The 21,694-nt window shown below is 49.6% G+C and overlaps 1 protein-coding gene across 4 annotated transcripts in view; it reads left to right on the plus strand.

The window, feature by feature from the left end:
• The first annotated feature begins 500 nt into the window (after positions 1–500).
• The window catches only part of TMTC4 (transmembrane O-mannosyltransferase targeting cadherins 4), a 57,383-nt gene continuing 36,189 nt past the window's right edge, over positions 501–21,694 (plus strand). Inside the window, exons 1-5 of one of the 4 annotated variants that reach the window (XM_044927095.2) lie at positions 501–646; positions 7,101–7,316; positions 11,141–11,256; positions 12,850–13,066; positions 17,384–17,471. In XM_044927095.2, the coding sequence (XP_044783030.2) occupies positions 7,155–7,316; positions 11,141–11,256; positions 12,850–13,066; positions 17,384–17,471 (583 nt within the window). In that variant the 5' untranslated portion in view covers positions 501–646; positions 7,101–7,154. The remainder of the gene's footprint in view (positions 647–7,100; positions 7,317–11,140; positions 11,257–12,849; positions 13,067–17,383; positions 17,472–21,694) is intronic. The other 3 variants (XM_025262606.3, XM_044927093.2, XM_044927094.2) reach the window with 3 other exon arrangements.

Below are 21,694 nucleotides of genomic sequence, written 5' to 3' on the forward strand. Positions count from 1 at the left end.
GTTGAGACACACACTCGAAACAGCTCCTCCCAGGCAAGAGGAAGTCTTGCGTCCGGGTCGCTGCGATCCAGCTCCCTTTCCTGCAGGAACGCGGCACCCCTCCGCCGAGCGCCACCGGCAGCGCGAGGAGCGCCGGACAAGCCGGGAACGGGCTCCAGCGCCGCGAGGGGCACGGGGGAAGCGCCTACAGGCCCGCGGGGGCCCCCGCAGCCCGCCGCCCAGGCCCTGCCCGGGGCTCCACGCCCAGGACTCCGCTTCCTCCTCTGGCGCTGAGTCCGCCTCTCAGTCCCTGGCGGCTCCCTGCGCCACGGTTCGCGCCCCTGGCCTGACGTCACCGGCGTGTCCGCCAATGAGCTCGAGAGGGACCGGCGGCGCCCGCGAAAGTGACGGCAGGTATAGCCAATGGCCGCGAGGAGAGGGCGGGCCGAGGCGGCGGGGATGTGAGGGGGGCGTCCGCGCGCGTGGGGAGCTGTGGGCCGTGCGGGCGAGCGCGCGGCGCGGGCGCCGCGGGGCGGGGGAACGCGGCGGGGGGCGGGGGCGCGGCGCGCGCTGCCCCTCCCCCTGTCCAGCTCGGGGCAGGCTCCCGTAGCCGCCGGACTGCCCATGTCCGCCGGGGAGATGCGGCCGCCGCTCGGGCTCCTTGCAGGTAACACGCGGGGCGGCCCCTGCAGGGCTGAGGGCACCGCGGCTGGGCAAGCGGAGTTGGGCGCCGAGCGGACGCGGGCGGTCCCCACTGCCCGCCGCGCCCCGAGCCCCGGCAGTCCGAGCCGGGCCCGGCGGCGGCGCGGCTGAAGGAGTTGGCTCCGGGACCTGGGCTGCGGCCGGGGCCGGGGTCACGGCGGATGCGGGCCCTGGAGCCGTGCGCCCGGGTGTCAGCGGCACGGGACAAAGGGCGCGGCGTGGAGGGGGCGCGCTCACCGCCGCTCCGGCAGCGCAGGCTCCCCGTCGACCCAGGGCGCACGGGCGCCTCTGGCGCGTCCCCCGGAGCGGACACCTGGCCGCGGGCCCCCGCGCCACCCGCCAGCTGGCCGCCGCGCAAGCGATGGCTGGGCGCAGCCGGACCGCCTGGCCGCCCGCCCAGGGGTAAAGGCGGCGCCCTGGCCGCGCCGCGAGTGCCAGCCTCCCCGCGGTGGCTGCCCGGCCGAGCGGCGTGCCCTGGGCCGGGGCGCCCGGGGCCACTACCGAGCTGCCCCTTCCCTGCGCCGGGCTTGGAGTTTGGGGAAGCCGAACGGGTGGCACAGCCGCCTCCTCACCTCCTGCGAACTCCGCGGGGCTTCTCGTTTTGTTGATGTTGTGTCTGTAGGCTGTGCGTATTTTCTTCCTTCTTTTTTTAACCGCACACAAAAGAAAGGAGGAGTTAGAGGAACGAGCTAGCCAGAGCCCCGTGAGTCATCCCACGCTGCTCTTTCTCTTGGAGCGCAGATGGATGGGGAGTGTTTCTTGAGAAACAGTTAACAGAGGACTCACAGGGTCCCCCCTCCCTGTCCCCTCAGCCCCGACCGTGCCTGGGGCGCCCCAGAGGGAGGTGGGGTGAAGTATCACCCGCTGACTTCGATGGGAAAATGACTACAAGCTAGCAAGCTGGAAACTTTCTGGGACAGTGGAACTGGGAATGTCGAACCTCCCGCAGTCATTCTTACTGTCGGCAGGCATGGCTCTCGCGCGTTACTGAATCAAGAAACCGAGAAGGTGATCCGAAGAGGAAGCTACTCGGAGTAGCATTGTGTTCAGCGCTGCGTGGGGGGAGGGCGGGAGAGATAAGTCTCCAGTGCCTTGGGGGCCCCAAGAGAGGAGCAGCCAGCTCAGGTCTCCAGGTGCTAGGTCAGGAACGGTTGTGTTCTTTATTCTGGTTTCCAAACGCACTCTCATCTTGGGCTGGCAAAGGGCAACCGGTGTGTGAATGGATCAATACTGATGAGCTGGAAAGGCCAGTCTGAGGCCAGAAGGCCCTTCAGTGCAGCTGGAAGAATATTTTTTAGTAGGTGTTCACTGCTGATTTTTCCAGGGATCGTGTAGGTTTGATCTGCATCTGTCAGCCCCTTACTGCAGTCCAGGCTGCTGTGTCAGGCGTCACCGAGTCCCCAGGGTTCAGAGCTCAGTGACTGCTGTGTGTTTGTTTTTGAGGGATGGTGTGCCCTCTCTAAGGTCTCTTTGACCTTCTCATTGACGATTGATTGATGGGTTTTAACCCCCTGAAAATAGAAGCTTGGTATAAGGAGTTTGAGATATTGAAAATAAAGAGGCTTGTGCTTCAGTTCCCAATCTAACTACATACAGGCGCCAGTGAATTCTCAACACAGTAGGGGTAAGCACAGGAGTGGGACAGGAATCCCATCAACAGTGTGGTCACTGGTAGAGCTAACTGGAGCCCTGCATGGGCTGAACCTGAGGCCATGATATTGCTCCTTTCTTCTCTGTCCATGAGGCAAACTTCCATGGCTCAGGAGCCAGGGCTCGCAGGCAGGACATCCCCTGGGGAAGACGAATGGGGTAATGCCGCCCAGGGCCCATCCAGAGAGAGAAACAGAACATGCCCCTTTTCCTGGTTCATGCTGCTGTTTAGTCGCTTAGTCGTTTCTGACTCTTTGAGACCCCATGGACTACAACCCACCAGGCTCCTCTGGTCCATGGGATTTCCCAGGCAAGAATACTGGATTGCCATTTTCCTTCTCCTGGTACAAAAAGACGGAAGGGCCCCATCTCCCTCCAGGTGCCACTTCATGCTGGCAGGGCTTCTTGTACCTCAGCTTCTAGCCTGCCTGCGATCCTTGCAGAAAAAAAGTCCATCTACTGTTGGAGGAGGAGGATTAATGTGTTCAGCTAAGTGGTTTATGCAGGACATACAGATGCCTGGTTACAGAGCCAATGCCCTGGGTCTGCCCAAAAGAAGGGTGCCCTTCTCTCAATTGCATCAGGTTACCTGATGGGCTACTGCTGGCCTTGGTTGGCTAGCCTATCCTCAAGAATAAAAGTTGACAGCAACGTGTTGTTCAGTGACTCAGTCGTCTCCAACTCTTTGCGACCCCATGGACTGCAGCACGCCAGGCTTCCCTGTCCTTCACTGTCTCCTGGAGTTTGCTCAAACTTATGTGCATTCAGTCAGTGATGCTATCTGACCATCTCATCCTCTGCCTCCTGCTTCTCCTCTTGCCCTCGATCTTTCCCAGCATCAGGGTCTTTTCCGGTAGGTCAGATGTTTGCATCAGGTGGTCAAAATGCTGGAGCTTCAGCAACATGATGGCAACATGGGCGACCCCAAGAGAGGACGTCAACGACTAGGCACTGGGAACTAATCAGAATAATGAAGTGACGTGAAAGTCACTCAGTTGTATCTGACTCTTTGGGACCCCGTGGACTATACAGTCCATGGAATTCTCCAGGCCAGAATACCGGAATGGATAGCCTTTCCCTTCTCCAGGGGATCTTCCCAACCCAGGGATCGAACCCAGGTTTCCCACATTGTAGGCTGATTCTTTACCAGCTTAGCCACAAGGAAAGCCCAATAATAACAGTAGTGGGAACCAATTGTTTCCATATATGCATTCGTTTAATCCTTAGTACAACCTCCTGGTACCCTATGGTGCTGATGAGGAATGCATCCTTGGAAACACCAGGCAACTCAAGGTCATGTAGGCAGCAAGTTCAAGTCTGTCTGCCTGCAGGGCCTGTGCTGTTAACCACTGGGCTAGACTAAGGTTCCTGACGCACTGTAGCAGAATTGCATTTGCTGATCCACAGTATTTTCTGGGCTACCTTACTCTGCCCATTAGCAATCAGGCCTTAAATGGGAAGGGCATTTGTGAGTGTCCTTGAGGGCAGCAGAGAAGTGGGGATCTTGGACCAGGGAAGGGAAGCAGCAATGAAGAGGGAAGAGTCAGCCAGGATGGGGAGCAGGGCAGAGTCTAGGCTCCCTGGTGTCCCTGCCAGAGGGGGAACCCTTCTGAGATGGGCTCATCCATCCTGTTGACCCCCCAAGAGTCCAGGCCTGGTCCCGATGTTCGGGTCTGTAGTCTGCCTTCCGTCTATCTCAGCAGCCCTTGCCTGAGTACCAAAAGCACTAGTGTGTGTTACAGATAATCTGAGATGAAAAGGGAGGCACAGCAACTAATGTTGTTGTTTGGTTGCTAAGTTGTGTCTGACTCTGCGACCCCATGGACTGAAGCACTCCGAGCTCCTCTGTCCTTCACCATCTCATGAGTTTGCTCAGATTCTTATCCTTTGAGTTGATGATGCCATCCAACCATCTCATCCTCTGCCACAGCAACTAATTCAGGAGCACAAATTAGTTCCTGATGCAGTACTCTTCCTAGAGGGCCATTTGAACCTCAGAGATCCACTTGTAAAATACCAGCATCATCAACTCAATGGCTATGAGTTTGCACAAACAGGAGATGGTGAAGGACAGGGAAGCCTGGCATGCTGCAGTCCATGGGGTCACAAAGAGTCAGACACATCTGAGCAACTGAACAACAAACTCAAATATGTGGGCCTGAAGCAGACAACATGAAGACCAGTTAATGGACCATCTGTCAGCTCACAGCTCCATTTCACATTTAAAATTGATATGAAACTAATATAAACCATTTGCTTTCCTTCATATTCACTTTCTGAACCAAAGGACTCTTGTATTCCCTCCGTATGACGTCAGGGTAGCTTCCTAACTGTTCAGTCTTTTTTCACTTGTTGTAGCAGGAGTAACTTCTGGAGCTCAAATACAGACACAGTGTTTGGGGCCTGCGTGGTGACCTCTATGTGTTTGCAGCTGTAATTTGGATTTGACCAGCGGTTTATCCTTTCAGTGAAAAAGGAGGGTGGGGGGAGTGCCACATAGTGACTGGAATATTCCCCCTGTACTTGCTGAAAGCATGACTTACAAATGGGTTACCTCAGGTGGAGAAGCTTGAGGGCCCAGCACCGCGAGAGCTGCAAAGCCCTTCCTCTCTGGGGGGTAAACCCGGCCTCTTCCCAGGCCTGGACAGGAGCAGTGCTGCCATAGAAGAGAGGGCCCCCTTGACTGTTGTTGGATCCTCAGCACGTTCACTCAGACAGAGGGCTGCGGAAAAGAGGCCCGTGGCGTCCAGTGCCCCGTGGGCTGACTTCTCATTGATTCCATCATCTGGGGTATTCCCTGGAAGACCTGGAAACAAATACAGGTTCAAACTCATGTTGACCTTACTGTGTGGGTACATTTATATGCAGATTATTTTCTGTAGTAAAGACCTCAGTACTTTAAAAAAAAAAAAATTGATAAAACAAAATTGAAGGGGGCGTGAGTTTGATCCCTGGTCAGGAAGCTTAAGATCCCACATGCCACGCATGGAGCCAAAAAAAAAAACAAACAAGACTACATGGTCTGTGGTTAGTTGAGTCCCTGGATGGCAAGGAACTGCAGATACAAACTTATATAAGCTCTACATAGATTTTCAACAGCGAGGAGGGTCAGTGCCCCTAACCACCGAGTTGTTCAGGGGTCATCTGTACGTCTAAAGTGACTCCCAGTCAAAGGGCCTGAAATTTTCTTCCATCTCAGTGTGAAGGAGTGGAGCTGCTCCCTTAGTAGGGAAGACGAGAGTCTTGCTTATTACTGGTCAACCAGACGCTCCAGGGGATTCTCAAATTATTCTCAAATGAATGTGCTTTCTTCTTCCTTGAAGAAAGTGCTTGTAATAACAGTTAACCTTCCTTTGACATCCATTAAACCCAGTGCTTCTAAGCACTTTCGGTGGGTGTCCTGCTTAACCTTCATGACAACCATGTTAGGTGGGTATCATCCCCATTTCAGAGGTGAGGAGACTGAGGCCCAGAGAGGTGAAGTAACTTGGCCAAAGTCAGGTAGGATTAGACCTAGACAAGATCCTGGTAAAACCAAGGAGGGTGCCTACTGAAGGTGTGGTGGGCATGGGGACAGATACAATGTGATGGGGAGGGGAGGTGGTTTCATAATTGGTGAATTCCAGGTTAGGAAGCTCTTAGGCAACTGCTGGGAAGTTCTTTTGCTTTGCTGAGTGCACAGGACGTGAACTCAAAGATAGGCAGCACACGCAAGGCCACCGAAGTAAGAAATGGCAAGGCCGGGAGACAGTATTTCATTTTAATGTTTTGCCTATTTGAAAGAAAAGCTAAAATAAGTGTCTTTATAACTTGACTCCCTCACCAACATTGGAGGTCATGTCCTCGCCTAGAAGAGGACCCCCCACTCTCCTTTAGGACACAGTCTAACAATGCTGTCCCCAGCATCAGTCTGCAATGAGCCCTCCTTGCTCTATCCCCTGGGTGGGAACCATGGCCGTGTGCCTGCCACCTCACCTCTGTTAAACTTCTTTCTCCCAGATTTTCATTGAATGGGCTGGAGTGTTTGTGTTCTGCAGAGAGACCATAAGCTCTCTCTTCACAGTCAGGACCATGCTTCACATGCACACACAAACACACACAATTTTTGTGCTAAGACTCCACAATGAATATGCATTTTTTCTTGATTGCAAGAAGCAAGATGGTAACTTTTTTTTTAACTTTGTAAACTGGTTCAAGGACTATAAAAATGATCTGCCTTATGGGGCTGATAAACATAGGATTCCCTTAAATCAGTGTTTCTTAGGGATAATCCAGCATCAGAAATCCAAAGACTCCTGACGTGGTCGGCCGCATCTGGGCCCAGGAGAAGCTCCCTGTGCCCAAGGTGACGGTTCTGCCCACTTGAGTTTTGAAAGCACACTTTAAAGGTGTTTAGGATCACACCCTATAAACTCACAGTATAAATAAATAATTGACCGCCTCGCTCTTTTTCACTTGGGGTAAACATGCCTACTGTGTGTGTGCGTGTATGCTAAGTCGCTTCCGTCGTGTCCAACTCTTGGCAACCCAGTGGACTGCAGCCCTCCAGGCTCCTCTGTCCTTGGGATTCTCCAGGCAAGAATACTGGAGTGGGTTGCCATGCCTTCCTTCAAGGGATCTTCCTGACCCAGATCGAACCTGTGTCTCTTACTTCTCCTGTACTGGCAGGCGGGTTTTTTACCATGAGCGCCACTTGGGAAGCCCGCCTACTCTATAAACCTGCTACCAAGGCGTTGATGAGTATTGATTTCGTGTCACTTATCTCGCAGGTTTCTAGCCAGCAGAATGCTGGACCCAGAGGCCGGCAGGGCACAGCTGTCAGGATGGCCGAGTGGGACGCCAGTCTGGACCATGTCATCCCATCCTCTCTGCTTCCTCCCTTCTGGGCGAAGTTCCTCGTGGGTTTTGCTTCCCTCGTGTGTTTTGCCTGGAGCTACGATGGAGACTTTGTCTTTGATGACTCTGAAGCCATTGTTAACAATAAGGTCCGTATCTTGACGTCTGTCTGGTAAACTGGCTTGCCTGCATCTCAGTAACGATCTGCATCAGTTATTTTCTATGGCCGTGGTCCTCATCCTCTCTAACACCAGGGACCAGCTTCGTGGAAGACAAGTTTTTTCCTCGGACTGGGGCGTCAGGGGAATGGTTTCAGGATGATTCAAATGCATTATATTTACTGTCCGTTTTATTTCTATGATTAGTACATCAGCCCCACCTCAGCTCACCAGGCACTAGATCCCAGAGGTTGGGGACCCCTGCTCCACTGAACTTTGGCTGAGCCTTTATCTGAGCCCCCATCGTGCTCCAGATTTCCCATCTTTTTTTAGAGAGCATCTCCTTGATTTAGGGCCCCTTTTATTGCTGGCAGCAGGATCTCCCAGCCTTGCCTAACCTCAGGCTTTGCCCTGGCTGGGTTCCCTGCATGAGGTCCCAGCCCATGCACATATCAGAGAGACCGTTCTTCTAACATGACAAGGCCACAGTATTGCAGAGCCTTGCAGGCTATTTCAGGTTTTGTGAGAAAATTTTACAGAACTCTAGGCCAGAAGGATGCCCCCATCAGACACACACACACACACACACACCGTGCATTTGCATACACACACACACACACACCCCTGCTGCAGTGATGGGCAAGTCTGATCCCCCACTGGAAGGTGTGTCCTTGGCTGTAGGCAGTGAGCCGGCCCCTTCTGTGTCCTTCACTGGGAGCATCAGGACATCCTGCTGACAGTTGCGGATGAGCTGGAGTTTGCTGCCCGAGGAGACTGCAGTCCCTGCTACTTTCGTCCCTGTTTGTGTCATGTGTGGAGACTCAGATTTGCTGAATTTGCAAAACCCCAGCCAGTTCTGCTCACCAGTGGGTGCAGGGGAAATGATATTCTTTTTCAGTCTCTGACTATAGAGGTAGGGAAGAAGAAATTGGTTTGTGGGAAGGGAAGAAAAGGTTTTCATTGAGCTAAAAGAAAATCCGAACAAGAAACTTGGAGGCAGAGAGAGCCCAGAGGAGAAAGAATGTGGAAAGAGCGTAGTTAGAACCTTTGTGATGGGAAATGGCTACCCTTTCCAGTATTCTTGCCTGGAAAATCCTATGGACAGAGGAGCCTGGCGGGCTGCAGTCCATGGGGTCGCAAGAGTCGGCCACAACTTAGTGACTAAAGCAAACCAATCCCTACTCAGCCGATGTTCTGTGTCTGCCTTAAGGGGCCAAGAGAACCTGAAGGAGTTCACTCCTCTCTCTTTCTCTAGTAGATACAATCGTGGCATCTCTTTGTAGCACTTAACACTCTGCAAATTTTGAAGTCATAGATTTTCCCGAATGTGGAGAAAGCCATTTTCCTATTAAAAGTGTTGAGGAAAATTCTCTGTGCAAGGAACGTGTGTTAGGTGGGGGTGGAGGGGAGGGGGTGAGGGGTAAGAAGGGGACTGTTTGGCAGACATTTCATTTGTAACATCCTGTAAATGATTTGCTCCATTTCCACGGCACAGACTTCAGTCCTGCGTTTATTTTGAATCCAGGTTCTTCACTTGTAATTTCCCTCAAGTTCATCCAGCAGTTTACTACAGATATTTCTGTTTCAGTCCTTTTTGCAACAGCGCTTAGGAGCAAAAGAAGTGTGTTAGCTCTGAGCAACGGTGTCACACAGGTGGCTTAATAGCTATTTTCCAGCGGGATACGTGGCTTAATAGCTGCTTTCCAATGAGGACATGTGACTGTGCCTTTATTTTTTTGGCTAAGCTGGGTCTTCATTGCTGTGCAGGCTTTTCTGTAGTTGTGGAGAGCAGTGGCTACTCTCTATTTGTGCTGCTCAGGCTTCTCACTGCCATGGCTTTTCCTGTTGGGAAACACAGGCTCCAGGGCACATGGACTCCGTCATTGCTGCACGTGGGCTCAGGAGTTGTGGTGTGCGGGCTTAGCTGCCTCACAGCATGTGGGATCTTCCTGGACCAGGGATCCAACCTGTGTCTCCTTCATTGGCAGGCAGATTCTTAACCACTGGACCACCAGACAAGTCTGCCTTTATCATTATTATTTTTTAATTACATTTGCTGAGAGTTTCTTGGCTCTGCCACTCCCAGAGGATGTATGAAGTGTCAACCCTGGACGCTCGTTGGAGAGCTCTGGTGAGCGAAGCGGGGAGACACGGACCATGTCCTGCGTGAGATGCCCGGGACGAGGTTGTGCTTCTCTCTCCTTCTGGGAGCGAGGGCAGATGAAGCGCTCTGACCCCGTGCGTTGTCTTGGCAGCGTTTTCTGGAGTGTTACACTGTGCCCCTTTGTTCGCTTGCGAGCCTGCTCTTCTCCCCTTCCCTGTCTACTGACAGGCCCTCCTCTGTGCATCGGCACTGTGCCTGCAGTAAGTGAAACAGGCTGTGCCTGGAGTTGCTTGGTGTTAAAGGCTGTTTTCCAGCTGCTTCCTTGTAGTGTTGAGTTGTTCGTGGAGATGATGATTTTCTTTGAGACAGTGGAGTCAGCAAGCATTTGAGACACAGCACATCTTTTCTAGGAATCATTAGGAGGAAAAATTGACCTTTCTTCCTGTGGCGCTGTGTGAGGGCTACACCCAATCAAATATTTAGAGCTTTGTTGGTGTTTGTTTTCTGCTCAAACGGAGGGAAAGATCCTTTGCTTCTCCCTCCACAGCTGAGCAGGTAGTTCTGGGACAACGTAAAAGTACATGACTTCCAATGGGGTAATGGAGTAAACGGAGTTAGTAGGTGGATCGCACGACCCTCATGAAATAGCGACTTGACTCTTAGAGGCGGGTGTGTGCACTCAAGGCCCCTGAAGCTGATACCCACCGGAAGTGAAATTCACCCACAAAGTGGTTGTCAGGTCACCGGCTTGCCTCTGTCCCACGTCGTCAAGCTTTTCCCTTTGCGTCATTAAGCACCAAAGGCTTCCCAGGTGGCACTAGTCATAAAGAACCCACCTGCCAATACAGGAGACACAGGAGACGCGGGTTCCATACCTGGGTCAGGAAGATCCCCTGGAGGAGGAAATGGCAACCCACTCCAGTATTCTTGCCTGGAGAATCCCATGGACAGAGGAGCCTGGCGGGCTACAGTCCATGAGATCACCATAGAGTCGGACACGGCTTAGTGGCTAAACAGCAGCCTTACATATTGGCTGTGAGAGAGGGTGATAGTGACCTCATTTAGCTGCTTGGTCCATTTGTTCATTTTGCATGGATCAAACACCTTCTGTGCACTCCCCCCAAACACGGGGTTGCCCAGGCCTGGAGGAGCCCCAGCGCAGTGGGGCAGATAGCATCACGTGACTATAAACCTCCCGGGAAACAGGCACTGTGAAGAAAGGTCGAGGATGCTCTGGGCCCCCCAGGAAAAGAATTGCATCAATTCCGGAACGTCGTAGCCCAGTGGCTGAAATATGACGAGCGGGAGGAGCTGAGCTCTGGGGAGCTGAGGGGTGACCATCCGGGCACAGACCCGTCTTGGGGCAGGTGGCAGCAGGGGCCATTTGGGGACCAGAGACCAGGAGCAGAGCCAGCGTCTGGGAGACGTGCCAGCAGAGTGCAGCTGAGGGGCCAGAGCACCCCCAACTGCGGTGTCCCCGTAGGACGTCGGCTTGGTCCTGGAAGGGGTGGGGCTCTCGTAGTGGGTGGGAGAGGTCACTTGGAGAGCGCGCAGAGCAGGGCACAGTGGAGCCCCGAGGAGACCCGGCTGGTGCTGGGTGTGAGGGTGCTCGTGGCTGGACCCAGGACTGGTGGGAGACATGGGGAAGAGAGGGCTTCCGCCCAGGGGGAGGGCACAGTCCCGACCCCGCCGTCTGCTGTGTTGCCCGCAGGACCTCCGCGCAGAGACGCCTCTGGGGGACCTGTGGCATCATGACTTCTGGGGCAGCCGGCTGAGCAGTAACACCAGCCACAAGTCCTACCGCCCCCTGACCGTGCTGACCTTCAGGTGAGGTGCCACAGGACGGCCGTGGGGGAGGGGAAACCCGAGGCTTGTGCTTGGCATTGCACCAGGTGGGGTGTAACAAGGGGCCCCGGTCAGGGGTTCCGACGGACATACAAGCCGCGGTGCAGACACTGACCCAGGCAGCCACACAGAGGAGACCTGCCAGGCCCCCGGCAAGGCAAGGATGCTCTGACGAAGCGGTCCCTACTTTGCACAGTCCTCTCAGGTTGGACCCCTTGCAGCTTAAGCTGGAGGAAACAATATGTCAAGGCAACAGGTAGCCTCTAATTAAATTGTGTTTGCTTTCACTATATACAAAAAGTAAGTTATAAATCTTCCTCCTGTGAACCACATCAGGCTTCCCTGGTAACTCAGAGGTAAAGCATTCACCTGCAACACAGGAGACCCGGGTTCGATCCCTAAGTCAGGAAGATTCCCTGGAGAAGGCAATGGCTACCCCCTCTAGTTTTCTTGGCTGGAGAATTCCATGGACAGAGGAGCCTGGCAGGTTCATGGGGTCACAAAATGTCAGACACGACTGAACGACTAATACTTCACTTCTGTGACCACATCAATATCCAAAAACAAAATGAAACTAAAGATGATCTCGCCACCCCCCATGAATCAGGGAGCTGTTTGCATTAAATAGATTAGTTGATCTCACAGAAGTTCCCATGCATAGCTGTTTCTCAGGTGTATTGGATAACCTATGTGTAAAGTAAAGTAAAGTGAAGTGACGTCGTTCAGTCGTGTCCGACTCTTTGCGACCCCATGGACTGTAGCCTACCAGTCTCCTTTGCCCATGGGATTTTCCAGGCAATAGTACTGGAGTGGATTGCCATTTCCTTCTCCAGAACCTATGTGTAGATCCCTCAAAAGTGAAAGTGAAAGTCGCTCAGTCGTGTCTGACTCTTTGCGACCCCATGGACTATATATACTGTCCATGGGATTCTCCAGGCCAGAATACTGGAGTGGGAGCCTTTCCCTCCTCCAGGGGATCTTCCCAACCCAGGGATCAAACCCAGGTCTCCCGCATGGCAAGCAGATTCTTTACCAGCTGAGCCACAAAAAGAAGTATAGAAAGGATGAATCAGAACCACTCGTGGTTGAGAAAGAGACAAGAATCCTTGACAGGGAGGAAGTGCTTCCTTGTTCAGAAGGCTGGTGGACAGACTGTCAAGGGGTATTTTGGGGATGGGGAGCATAGACAAGTCACTTGCCCCTGCTTCCCTGTGGAGCAGCCTGCGTAACGTGTGGTCTGTTTTATCTTTCTGAAAGACAGCCTTGCCTTTATCGCACCTGAATAATTGTCTTTTTTTTTTTTTTTTTTTTGGCATTTCCTCTCCAAGTATTTTCTGTCCCAGTCCTCTGAGAGGTCCTTATCTCCCGTTTTCCCCTCTGCAGTTAATTACATTCTTAGCTCATCTTCACCCTTCTTAGCTTAACAGGCATTATTTATCTTCACGCTATTTTTATCAACTGCGCACACGCTCGCCTCCTTCAGTATGTTCACAAGCCAGCCTTTCCCTCCAGCCGGTTCGTGTTTTATTTCATGTGCTTCTGCATCTCCGCTGTGAATACCATCCTTCCCTGCAGGATGAACTACTATTTGTCGGGAGGCTTCCACCCCGTGAGCTTCCACGTCGTCAACATCGCCCTGCACGGCAGCGTCTGCGTGCTCCTGGTAGACGTCTTCTCCGTGCTGTTCGGGGGCCTGCAGTACACGAGCAAGGGCAGGAGGCTGAACCTGGCCCCCAGGTCGTCTCTGCTGGCCGCCCTGCTGTTTGCCGTGCACCCGGTGCACACCGAGTGTGTAAGTCCTGTCTGCCAGCTGTCTCTACACTCGTGTAAGATAGATGCGGTCCACACGTTGGTTTGTTCCCTAAAACAAGCTTCCCTTGGCTGATTGTATGGCTGTAGAGGGCTGTAGGCGGCCAGCTTTCAGACGCCCAGAGCGGTGATTTGTGGGGACAGCAGGTCCCCCTTAGGACAAACACAGGGTCCGCGATGGGCCGAGACTTCATAAAGACCACATGGTGTGATCTCTGGCGATACTGTCTGTGTCCCTTATTAGACCACACTGGGAAGGTGTGAATGGTGAACCTTGCCCAGCTTCTGGGTCTAAAGCCAGAGGCTGAGACTGCCTTGTTTTCCTGCAAAGGGGTCTGATGCAGTTTTCCTCTGTTAGCCGAGAGCTTTTGTGATTTCCAAAATACTTCCTCATACTTCATACGATTGTCACCAAAACACTGTAGGTTCAGCTGGAGCAGCATAACAATTTCCACTTTACAGAAGAGGAAGCAGCCAGGGAGGACAAATTAGGGACTTAACCTAGGTCGGTCACATGGCCGAGGGGTATAGGGACAGAATTTAAGATCTGGTCATCTGAACCTCTGCCAGGGAGAGGTTGGTGTGCTGTGAGCTGAGCTGGTGGGTGGGTCCCCATGTCCTGCTGGGACCTACTCATGAATTCACCCCACCTTGCTTCTCATCTCCCATCCCTCCATTCCATGACAGCCATTCAAACTAAAATATTGAGAAAAAGCTATCGGTCATTAAAAATTAGCATTCCTAAAACAAATCAGCTTCTGTTCACCTTTCCTTGTTTCTTGGCAAATAGGCAGTATTCAGTTTCATCCTATCAGTTCGGTTTAGTTCAGTTGCTCAGTTGTGTCCGACTCTTTTCAACCCCATGGACTGCATCATGCCAGGTCTTCCTGTCCATCACCAACTCCAGGAGTTTGCTCAAACTCATGTCCATTGAGTCGGTGATGCCATCCAACCATCTCATCCTCTGTCATCCCCTTCTCCTCCTGCCCTCAATCTATCCCAGCATCAGGGTCTTTTCAAATGAGTCAGCTCTTCACATGAGGTGGCCAAAGTATTGGAGTTTCAGCTTCAACATCAGTCCCTCCAGGAGTGATCTCCTTTAGAATGGACTGGTTGGATCTCCTTGCAGTCCAAGGGAGTCTCAAAACTCTTCTCCAACACCACAGTTCAAAAGCATCAATTCTTCAGCACTCAGCTTGGTTTATAGTCCAACTCTCACATCCATACATGACCACTGGAAAAACCATAGCCTTGACTAGATGGACCTTTGTTGGCAAAGTAATGTCTCTGCTTTTTAATATGCTGTCTGGGTTCGTCATAATTTTCTTCCAAGGAGTAAGCATCTTTTAAATTCATGGCTGCAGTCACCATCTGCAGTGATTTTGGAGCCCAAAAAATAAAGTCTCTGGGCTTTGGGCTGGGTCCCCAGGGGAGGGAGGAGAGCTAACAGAGGGTGTTTCCTCGCCTCTTGTCCTTTTAGAGACCAGGATGTCAACCCCAGGGGGTTCCCCAAGGACACTAGCGCCACTGCAAGATTTTCTTTCCTCGAGGTGTTGGTGAGGATTTCAGATTGCTTGAGTTTAGACTGCAGAGTGTCAGAGAGGGACGGCCAGGTGTCCTTACTACTCCTGCTCATCCAGTGAAGCCAGAGTTTATACTGAAGGAATCAGGTGGTGAAATACCACCCTCCCACCTCCCTTCCATCATTCCTTCTACGGCTCCCGCGCAAATTGTGACCAGTAGGGGAACGCCACCACCTTGTATGTTACGGATTCAGGGAATGGCGGTGACTTCTCCAGAAAACCCTGATGGGACTGTCTCAGGTATTTGTAAGAAAAAAAAAAAAAAAAGTCGTTATAAAAAGCTTTGCCTGAAAATACATATCAATGCAAATAACAGAAAAGAAAAAATCTCTTTGTACCCATGCACATTGGCCAAACAGTTAAACTCTGTACCTTCTTGGAATAGCCTTTAAAATTTTCTTCCTATAGAATCTCTCTGCCAAAAATTCACTGAAGGACTAGATACTCTGTACACTGAAACACCTGTCACACTTTTTGTTGAGACTTATTTTCTTCTTTAAATTACTTTTTATTGGAGTATAGTTGGTTAACAATTTTGTATTAGTTTCCTGCTGTAGAGCAAGTGAATCAGTTATCCTTACACACACATCCCCTCTTTTTTGCCTTTCCTTCCCAGTTAGGTCCCCACTGAGCGCTGAGGAGAGTTCCCTGTGCAATACAGTAGGTTCTCATTAGTGCCATACTTTTTAAAACCTGTTTTTCTTCATGTCAGATGATGTAATGTACATTCCTTAAGACCTGGGAGTATCTTCACTTAGCCAAAGGCAGAATATTTGTTTTAAAAATGAGTTTATGATATTTAAAGTTCATTTTAGTGGAAGTCTTTTTTTTTTCCTTCCAGATTTGGATGATTTACAACATTATATGTTAGGGGGAGTCTTTAAATGTACCTCAGCCACTCAGATAACAAGTGGTTTAGGCTGGCCTTTTTGCGCCCTACCCCTGGTATTTATCTAAGCCACTTCCCTCCCCTTCACTCAGTTCAGGAAGCCTTGTTCTCTGACCCTCCACATTCCCAGCCCCTGCTTCCCCTACCCTCTTGCTCTCAGGACCTTGGATGCCCTTCTCTGAGTTGGCTTCTCTTACTGTCTCCTCTGAAAGGCCCTGGGATGCTGAACCATCCTCGGGCCCTGTGAAGAGCCACAGCTGGCAGATGCTGCTCACACCCCTCTCTGGTCCTGATGGGAGGCCCACGGCACCAGCTGCTTCCTCCATCGCTGGCCGCGGAGCCGCAGAGCCCACACCTGCTTCTCCCTAAGCTGCCGTGTCCTTGGTCCGCTGCTCTATCCCCCCGAATCCCCCCAACCATGTGTACCTGTCAGATTGACAGTGAACCAGCACCCACTGTGGGCCGGGCTCTGTCTGTGGGGTCTCATTGCATCCTCAATTTCACTGCATCTCTGAGCAAGTTACAGGCCAGAGGATTCCAGAAGTCTCATGATCTATTCACTGCCTTCATGAAGTAATCATTCCATTTACCCCTCCAGCACACTGGCCTCCTTGGCCCAGATCTGTTGAACCTTTATTTGTCTTTAGCTTCCTTCCCAGGAAGGTTTTTTCACGTGCCTGGCAGTCACAGGTGGGACTCAGCTGCCAGTCTTCTTAGTGATCGCGTGCCCCTGCGTCAGGAGCTCGCCATCGGATGGGTGTTGCCTCGCCAGCATCAGGAGCCACGCTGGTTGGATGGAAACTGCTCCTAAAAGGCATTCCTTTTAGCTGTGGCTTGTACATGGACCTGGGTACAGAATGTAAATATAGTGGTTTTCACATTCATTGTGAAATGTACTCTCTTACCTCTCTTTGTAGGCTAGACTTTACTTTGGATCCAGCGTCACACTTCTCACTTTAAGATGAGCTTCCCAGGAACTAAAATGTAACCTTGAGAGTCACAGTGCAAGCTCTGATACATGTCCTGTCCGGGTGCTAGTTAGTAAAGGATGCCACGTAGACCAGACCAGTACTCGGGAGCACAGTTCTCTGTCTTTGGTTGACATGAGACTTTTGGAGGACAATTTTTGGAGTAATCAGCTTGAAAGAAATGAAGCACCCATTTTGTATTGCTTCTTTTACACTAAGGTGGAGAAAAGGGTCATCATCAGATGCAGAAAATGGGGAGGGGCAGAGAAGAAATGGTGGAAATCGTACTCTGTTTTCATCTTACTGGTCAACCTCTTTTGAAGCCTTCCACTTTCCAGGTTAACCCGCTTAATTGGTTTTGGTCTAAAGGGAGGGAAAGACAGAGACAGAGGCTTTGACCCATCATCCCTGTGTCTTACTCTCTCTGCTTGATGACATGTAACACTTACTTCCCACCTGTCTTTCATGTCTCCAGTCAAATTTTCTTTCTTAAATATCATGCCCTTTGAGCTGATAACATTTTCCAATGGAAAAATGCACCCTGGGCACCTGCTCAGAGCAGAGGTCTCTAGGGCTGTGGGCACAGAGTGCCAAGTGATGGGGTTTTCCCTGCACACGGGCATCGCTGCCTCTGTACGACCCACAGAAGAGCCACAGTAGGTCGGAGTCAACCCAGCCTTCCCATGGAAGCAGCTGACCCAGATCCTAGACCCAAAGTGAAAAGAGTCAGTTGTCAGATCACACCACAGTGAGAGAGTTTAACAGATGGCCGAGTTTCTGTTTCTAGGACGCTTTTGTGTTTCCAAAGTTTCATGTAAATGTTTTTTAACATAAATCTTTTTCCTCCACCTTCTTTGAAGGTTGCAGGTGTCGTCGGCCGTGCAGACCTCCTGGGTGCCCTGTTTTTTCTGCTGTCTTTCCTTGGCTACTGTAAAGCGTTCAGAGAAAGTAAGCATGATGTTTTGCCCTCTTAATTTTGCATCTTCTTCATGTTTCTGTTCTGTCGAGCGTGTTTTAACAGATGGGAAGGTGTCCGTTCCTATAAGTTTATCACTTTGAAGGAATGTAGGTCAAAGGTGTCAACTGTTTTTAGTGATGTCTGTTACTCGGTTGCTTTTTCACGACACAAAGGTTGTGCTTCAAGATTCACAATGTTCAGGAAGCATCTTGCTGAGTAGTGAAACCAAGAGCTCCTGCTCTTAGTGCTAAAGCAGTTGTGACAGATTTTTGTGACTTTTTTTTTCCCCAGTAAAATTGAAGAGGGCAAAAGCTTTTTGTTATTCATTTATTTTTAATAAAAACATGTTGGAGGGAAAATATAGAAAAATTGTAAAAACATATAGCTATGAATGTGCACCTGGAGCATGAGGTTCTTATTTTTTCATTGTCATGTTAATGATACTTAGAAAGTCTTTGTTGCTGGAACCAATGGAGTTGAAATGACCAGTTGTGTGTGTGTGTGTGTGTGCGCGTGCAAGTGGTGGGGGTTGAACTGCCTGTTTATTAGCACCAATGCATTTATTGAGATTCAGTAGAATCCCTGTATAACTCTACTAATTATATGAATTCTGATCGCCTCCACGTTACATCATCCCTTCCCAGTTGTCTTACAGTAGAAATTCGGTATGATCCATTTATACATGTTGGCCCTGGCAACGGTGTTATAATTTCAACTTCTGTTATAAATTCAGTTCATGACTGTAGAACTCTCTCCATATATAACACAATCAATTGAAAAGGGAAAGTCAGAAGAAAAGGGAAAGTGAGAGGAACGATTCCTATGGGTTGCTTGACAGGGCTGTTTCAGCAGAGTGAGTGAAAGTCGCTAAGTTGTATCTGACTCTTTGTGACTCCCCATAGACTGTAGGCCACCAGGCTCCTCTGTCCATGACATTTCCCAGGCAAGAATACTGGAGCGAGTTGCCATTTCCTTCCCCAGGGCCTCTTCCTGACCCGAGGATCGAACCTGGGTCTTCTGCATTGTAGGCAGATCCTTTACTGTCTGAGCCACCAGGGAAGCCAGTTTCAGCAGAAGCTGATATAGTAATACATTGGTTTCCTTGAGTCTTTGCCACAGCACTTCTCAAAGCTTAGGTTTGGTCCCCTGTCAGGGCCTTAATGTTATCATTCATGTACTAATGCTTATATTTGGATTCCTCTTATAAACTGATATCTTATTCATAAGCAAGGACAGACCACTCATTCAGGATTTTGTCTCTGCTGGGGCTGGTTGAAGTAGGGTCACTCAGGACTGGTTTTTGCAGAGTTAGGAGTTTTCATAGAGGCTGCCTGGCCTGTGAAGCCTGAAATTCTTACTGGCCTATCCTTTGCAAAGTTTGCTAATCCCTGGGACAGATGACTGACAGGTAACTGTCACCTTGCTAGTGGTTCCAAAAGATTTTTTTAGCCAAGATTAATAGGGAGTTTCCAGCACGAATTTTTTTTTACTCATGAAGGTAGAGTAGTTTCCTGTTAACATAAGTTACCATTTTTTGACTGTCTACTGTCACACATATGTGTGTGTGGTTGGCAATTATGTTACAGTCTTCAGTTCAGTTGCTAAGTTGTATCTGATTCTTTGCAACCCCATGGACTGCAGCACACCAGGCTTCCCTGTCCATCACCAGCTCCCTGAGCTTGCTCAAACTCATGTCCATCAAGTTGGTGATGCCTTCCAACCATCTCATCCTCTGTCGTCCCCTTCTTCTCCTGCCTTCAATCTTTCCCAGCATCAGAGTCTTTTCCAGTGAGTCAGTTCTTCCCATCAGGTGGCAAAGGATTGGAGCTTCAGTTTCAGCATCAGTCCTTCCAATGAATATTCAGGACTGATTTCCTTTAGGATGGACTGGCTGGATCTCTTTGCAGTTCAGGGGACTCTCAGGAGTCTTCTCCAACAACACAGTTCAAAAGCATCAATTCTTCAGCGCTCAGCTTTCCCAATAGTCCAACTCTCACATCCATACATGACTACTGGAAAAACCATAGCTTTCACCAGACAGACCTTTGTTGGCAAAGTAATGTCTCTGCTTTTGAACATTCTGTCTAGGTTGGTCAGAGCTTTTCTTCCAAGGAGCAAGTGTCTTTCAATTTCATGGCTGCAGTCACCATCTGCAGTGATTTTGGAGCCCCCAAAAATAAAGTCTGACACTGTTTCCACTGTTTCCCCATCTATTTGCCATGAAGTGATGGGACTGGATGACATGATCTGAGTTTTTTGAATGTTGAGTTTTAAGTCAGCTTTTTCACTCTCCTCTTTCACTTTCATCAAGAGGCTCTTTAGTTCTTCTTCACTCTCTGCCATAAGGGAGGTATCATCTGTGTATCTTTAAGATAGGTGGAATTACTTTCCCTGCTGTCCACATGTAAGACAGAGAGTATAAGTAACTCACCAGGATCACGCGGCTATATATGGCTGAACTGGGTTCACCCTCTATGTCTAACTCACTTCAAAGCCAATCCCAACTAAATTGTCTTCATCGGCTTCCCTGTCCTCATGGGACCAGTGAGGCAAGCTTGTCAAAACAATCATTAAAAATAAATAGGAAGTGCATTCAATTCTGTTAATGAATTGTTAAAGTGTTAAGCATGGTAGGAACATCAAAAGTATGATTTAAGAACAGCCCCTGCTACTCACGTTGTTTGTAAGTGTGCAGCCAAGAATCAAAGCTCTTTTGTGGAAGAAGTTCAGTCTGGTACTTATTGAATACAAATAAAAATAAATGATATTTGTTGTTTAAACCTATGATTTAAGTTACCTGGTCTTTGTTCTTTCAGATCTGAACATCAATTCAAAGAACAGTCAAGCATTCATTCCTCATAAACTTGAAGTTTAAGAGAGGTTTTTTACAGAGGAACAAATTTAATATTTTTTATAAGGGAACAAAAAATTGAGTGTTCTGAAGTGAATGATTTAACTAGGTAAAAAGATCTTTCAGAGAATACATTCCTTTTTAATAACCTCATTAGCTTTCTTTATAGATGCACTGTCTGTATTATAAAGCTCTGGACAATTTTTAACTGCCTGAGTTTATTGTAACAAGCAATTCTGTGCTAACCTCTGGAATCCTGGCATTTTTTGAGAGTGAAAAAAGAGTCTCATGTAACATTTCTGTTTGTTTGGGTTTTGTTTTGTTTTTTTTTTTTTGGTACTTATGTAGAATAGCTCCAAGCGAGCTCCTTTAGAATAATCTTTTTTTTTTTTTTAAGAAGAAAATAGCCTTATAGAAAAGGATAATTATTTTAAAGGGAAAAAGAAAGAAAAACACTAAGTCGATGGTGCGCTGGTTATTGTTTCTGAACACCCAAAATGAAAAGTATTATTCTAATGATGAGACATCCTGTCAGTATTTCTCTCTGTTAAAGCCTAGTACATATTTTGGATTGGAAAAAGGTAATCTGTCTGCGTGGGCTTCCCAGGTGGCACTAGTGGTAAGGAATCTGCCTGCAGATGCAGGAGATGCAGGAGATGTGGGTTCAATCCCTGGGTGGGGAAGATCCCCTGGAGGAAGAAAATGGGAACCCACTCCAGTATCCTTGCCTGGAGAATCCCACGGTCAGAGGAGCCTGGCAGGCTTCAGTCCATGGGGTCACGAGTCAGACACCACCGAGCATGCACACATACATAATCTCTGCACAATAAACTTGATAGAAGAGCCAAAACAATTTCTTTCATAAACGAATACCTTAGAATATTGTTTCATGGGAATTGGGATGACAAAGAGAAATTTCATTAGTCTCATTTATATAGTGGGGAGGAGAGAACCTTTTCAAGAGGAAAGGAAATGGGTACATTTCTAGAATAACCATTTTAAATCCTAAGCTATTATGAAACACAAGATCTGAAGTCTCAGTTGTTCTAAATTCTTCAAATTTATTTGCTCTAGTCACTCTCCCTACCATAGTTCAGGGCTTCCCAGATGGCTCTGCAGGTTAAGAACCAGCCTGCCAATGCAGGAGACGCAGGAGACGTGGGTTCAATCCCTGGGTCAGGAAGATCCCCTGGAGGAGGAAATGGCCACCCACTCCAGGATCCTTGCCTGAAAAAATCCAATGGACAGAGGAGCCTGGCAGGAATACAGTCCATGGGGTCTCAACGAACGCACACGACTGAACACAAGACAGTCGCACCACAGTTCAGGCAGCTAAAACAGGATAACTGTTGACTCTTGGGA

The sequence above is a fragment of the Bubalus bubalis genome, chromosome 13, assembly GCF_019923935.1.
Source record: "Bubalus bubalis isolate 160015118507 breed Murrah chromosome 13, NDDB_SH_1, whole genome shotgun sequence".
NCBI lineage: Eukaryota > Metazoa > Chordata > Mammalia > Artiodactyla > Bovidae > Bubalus > Bubalus bubalis.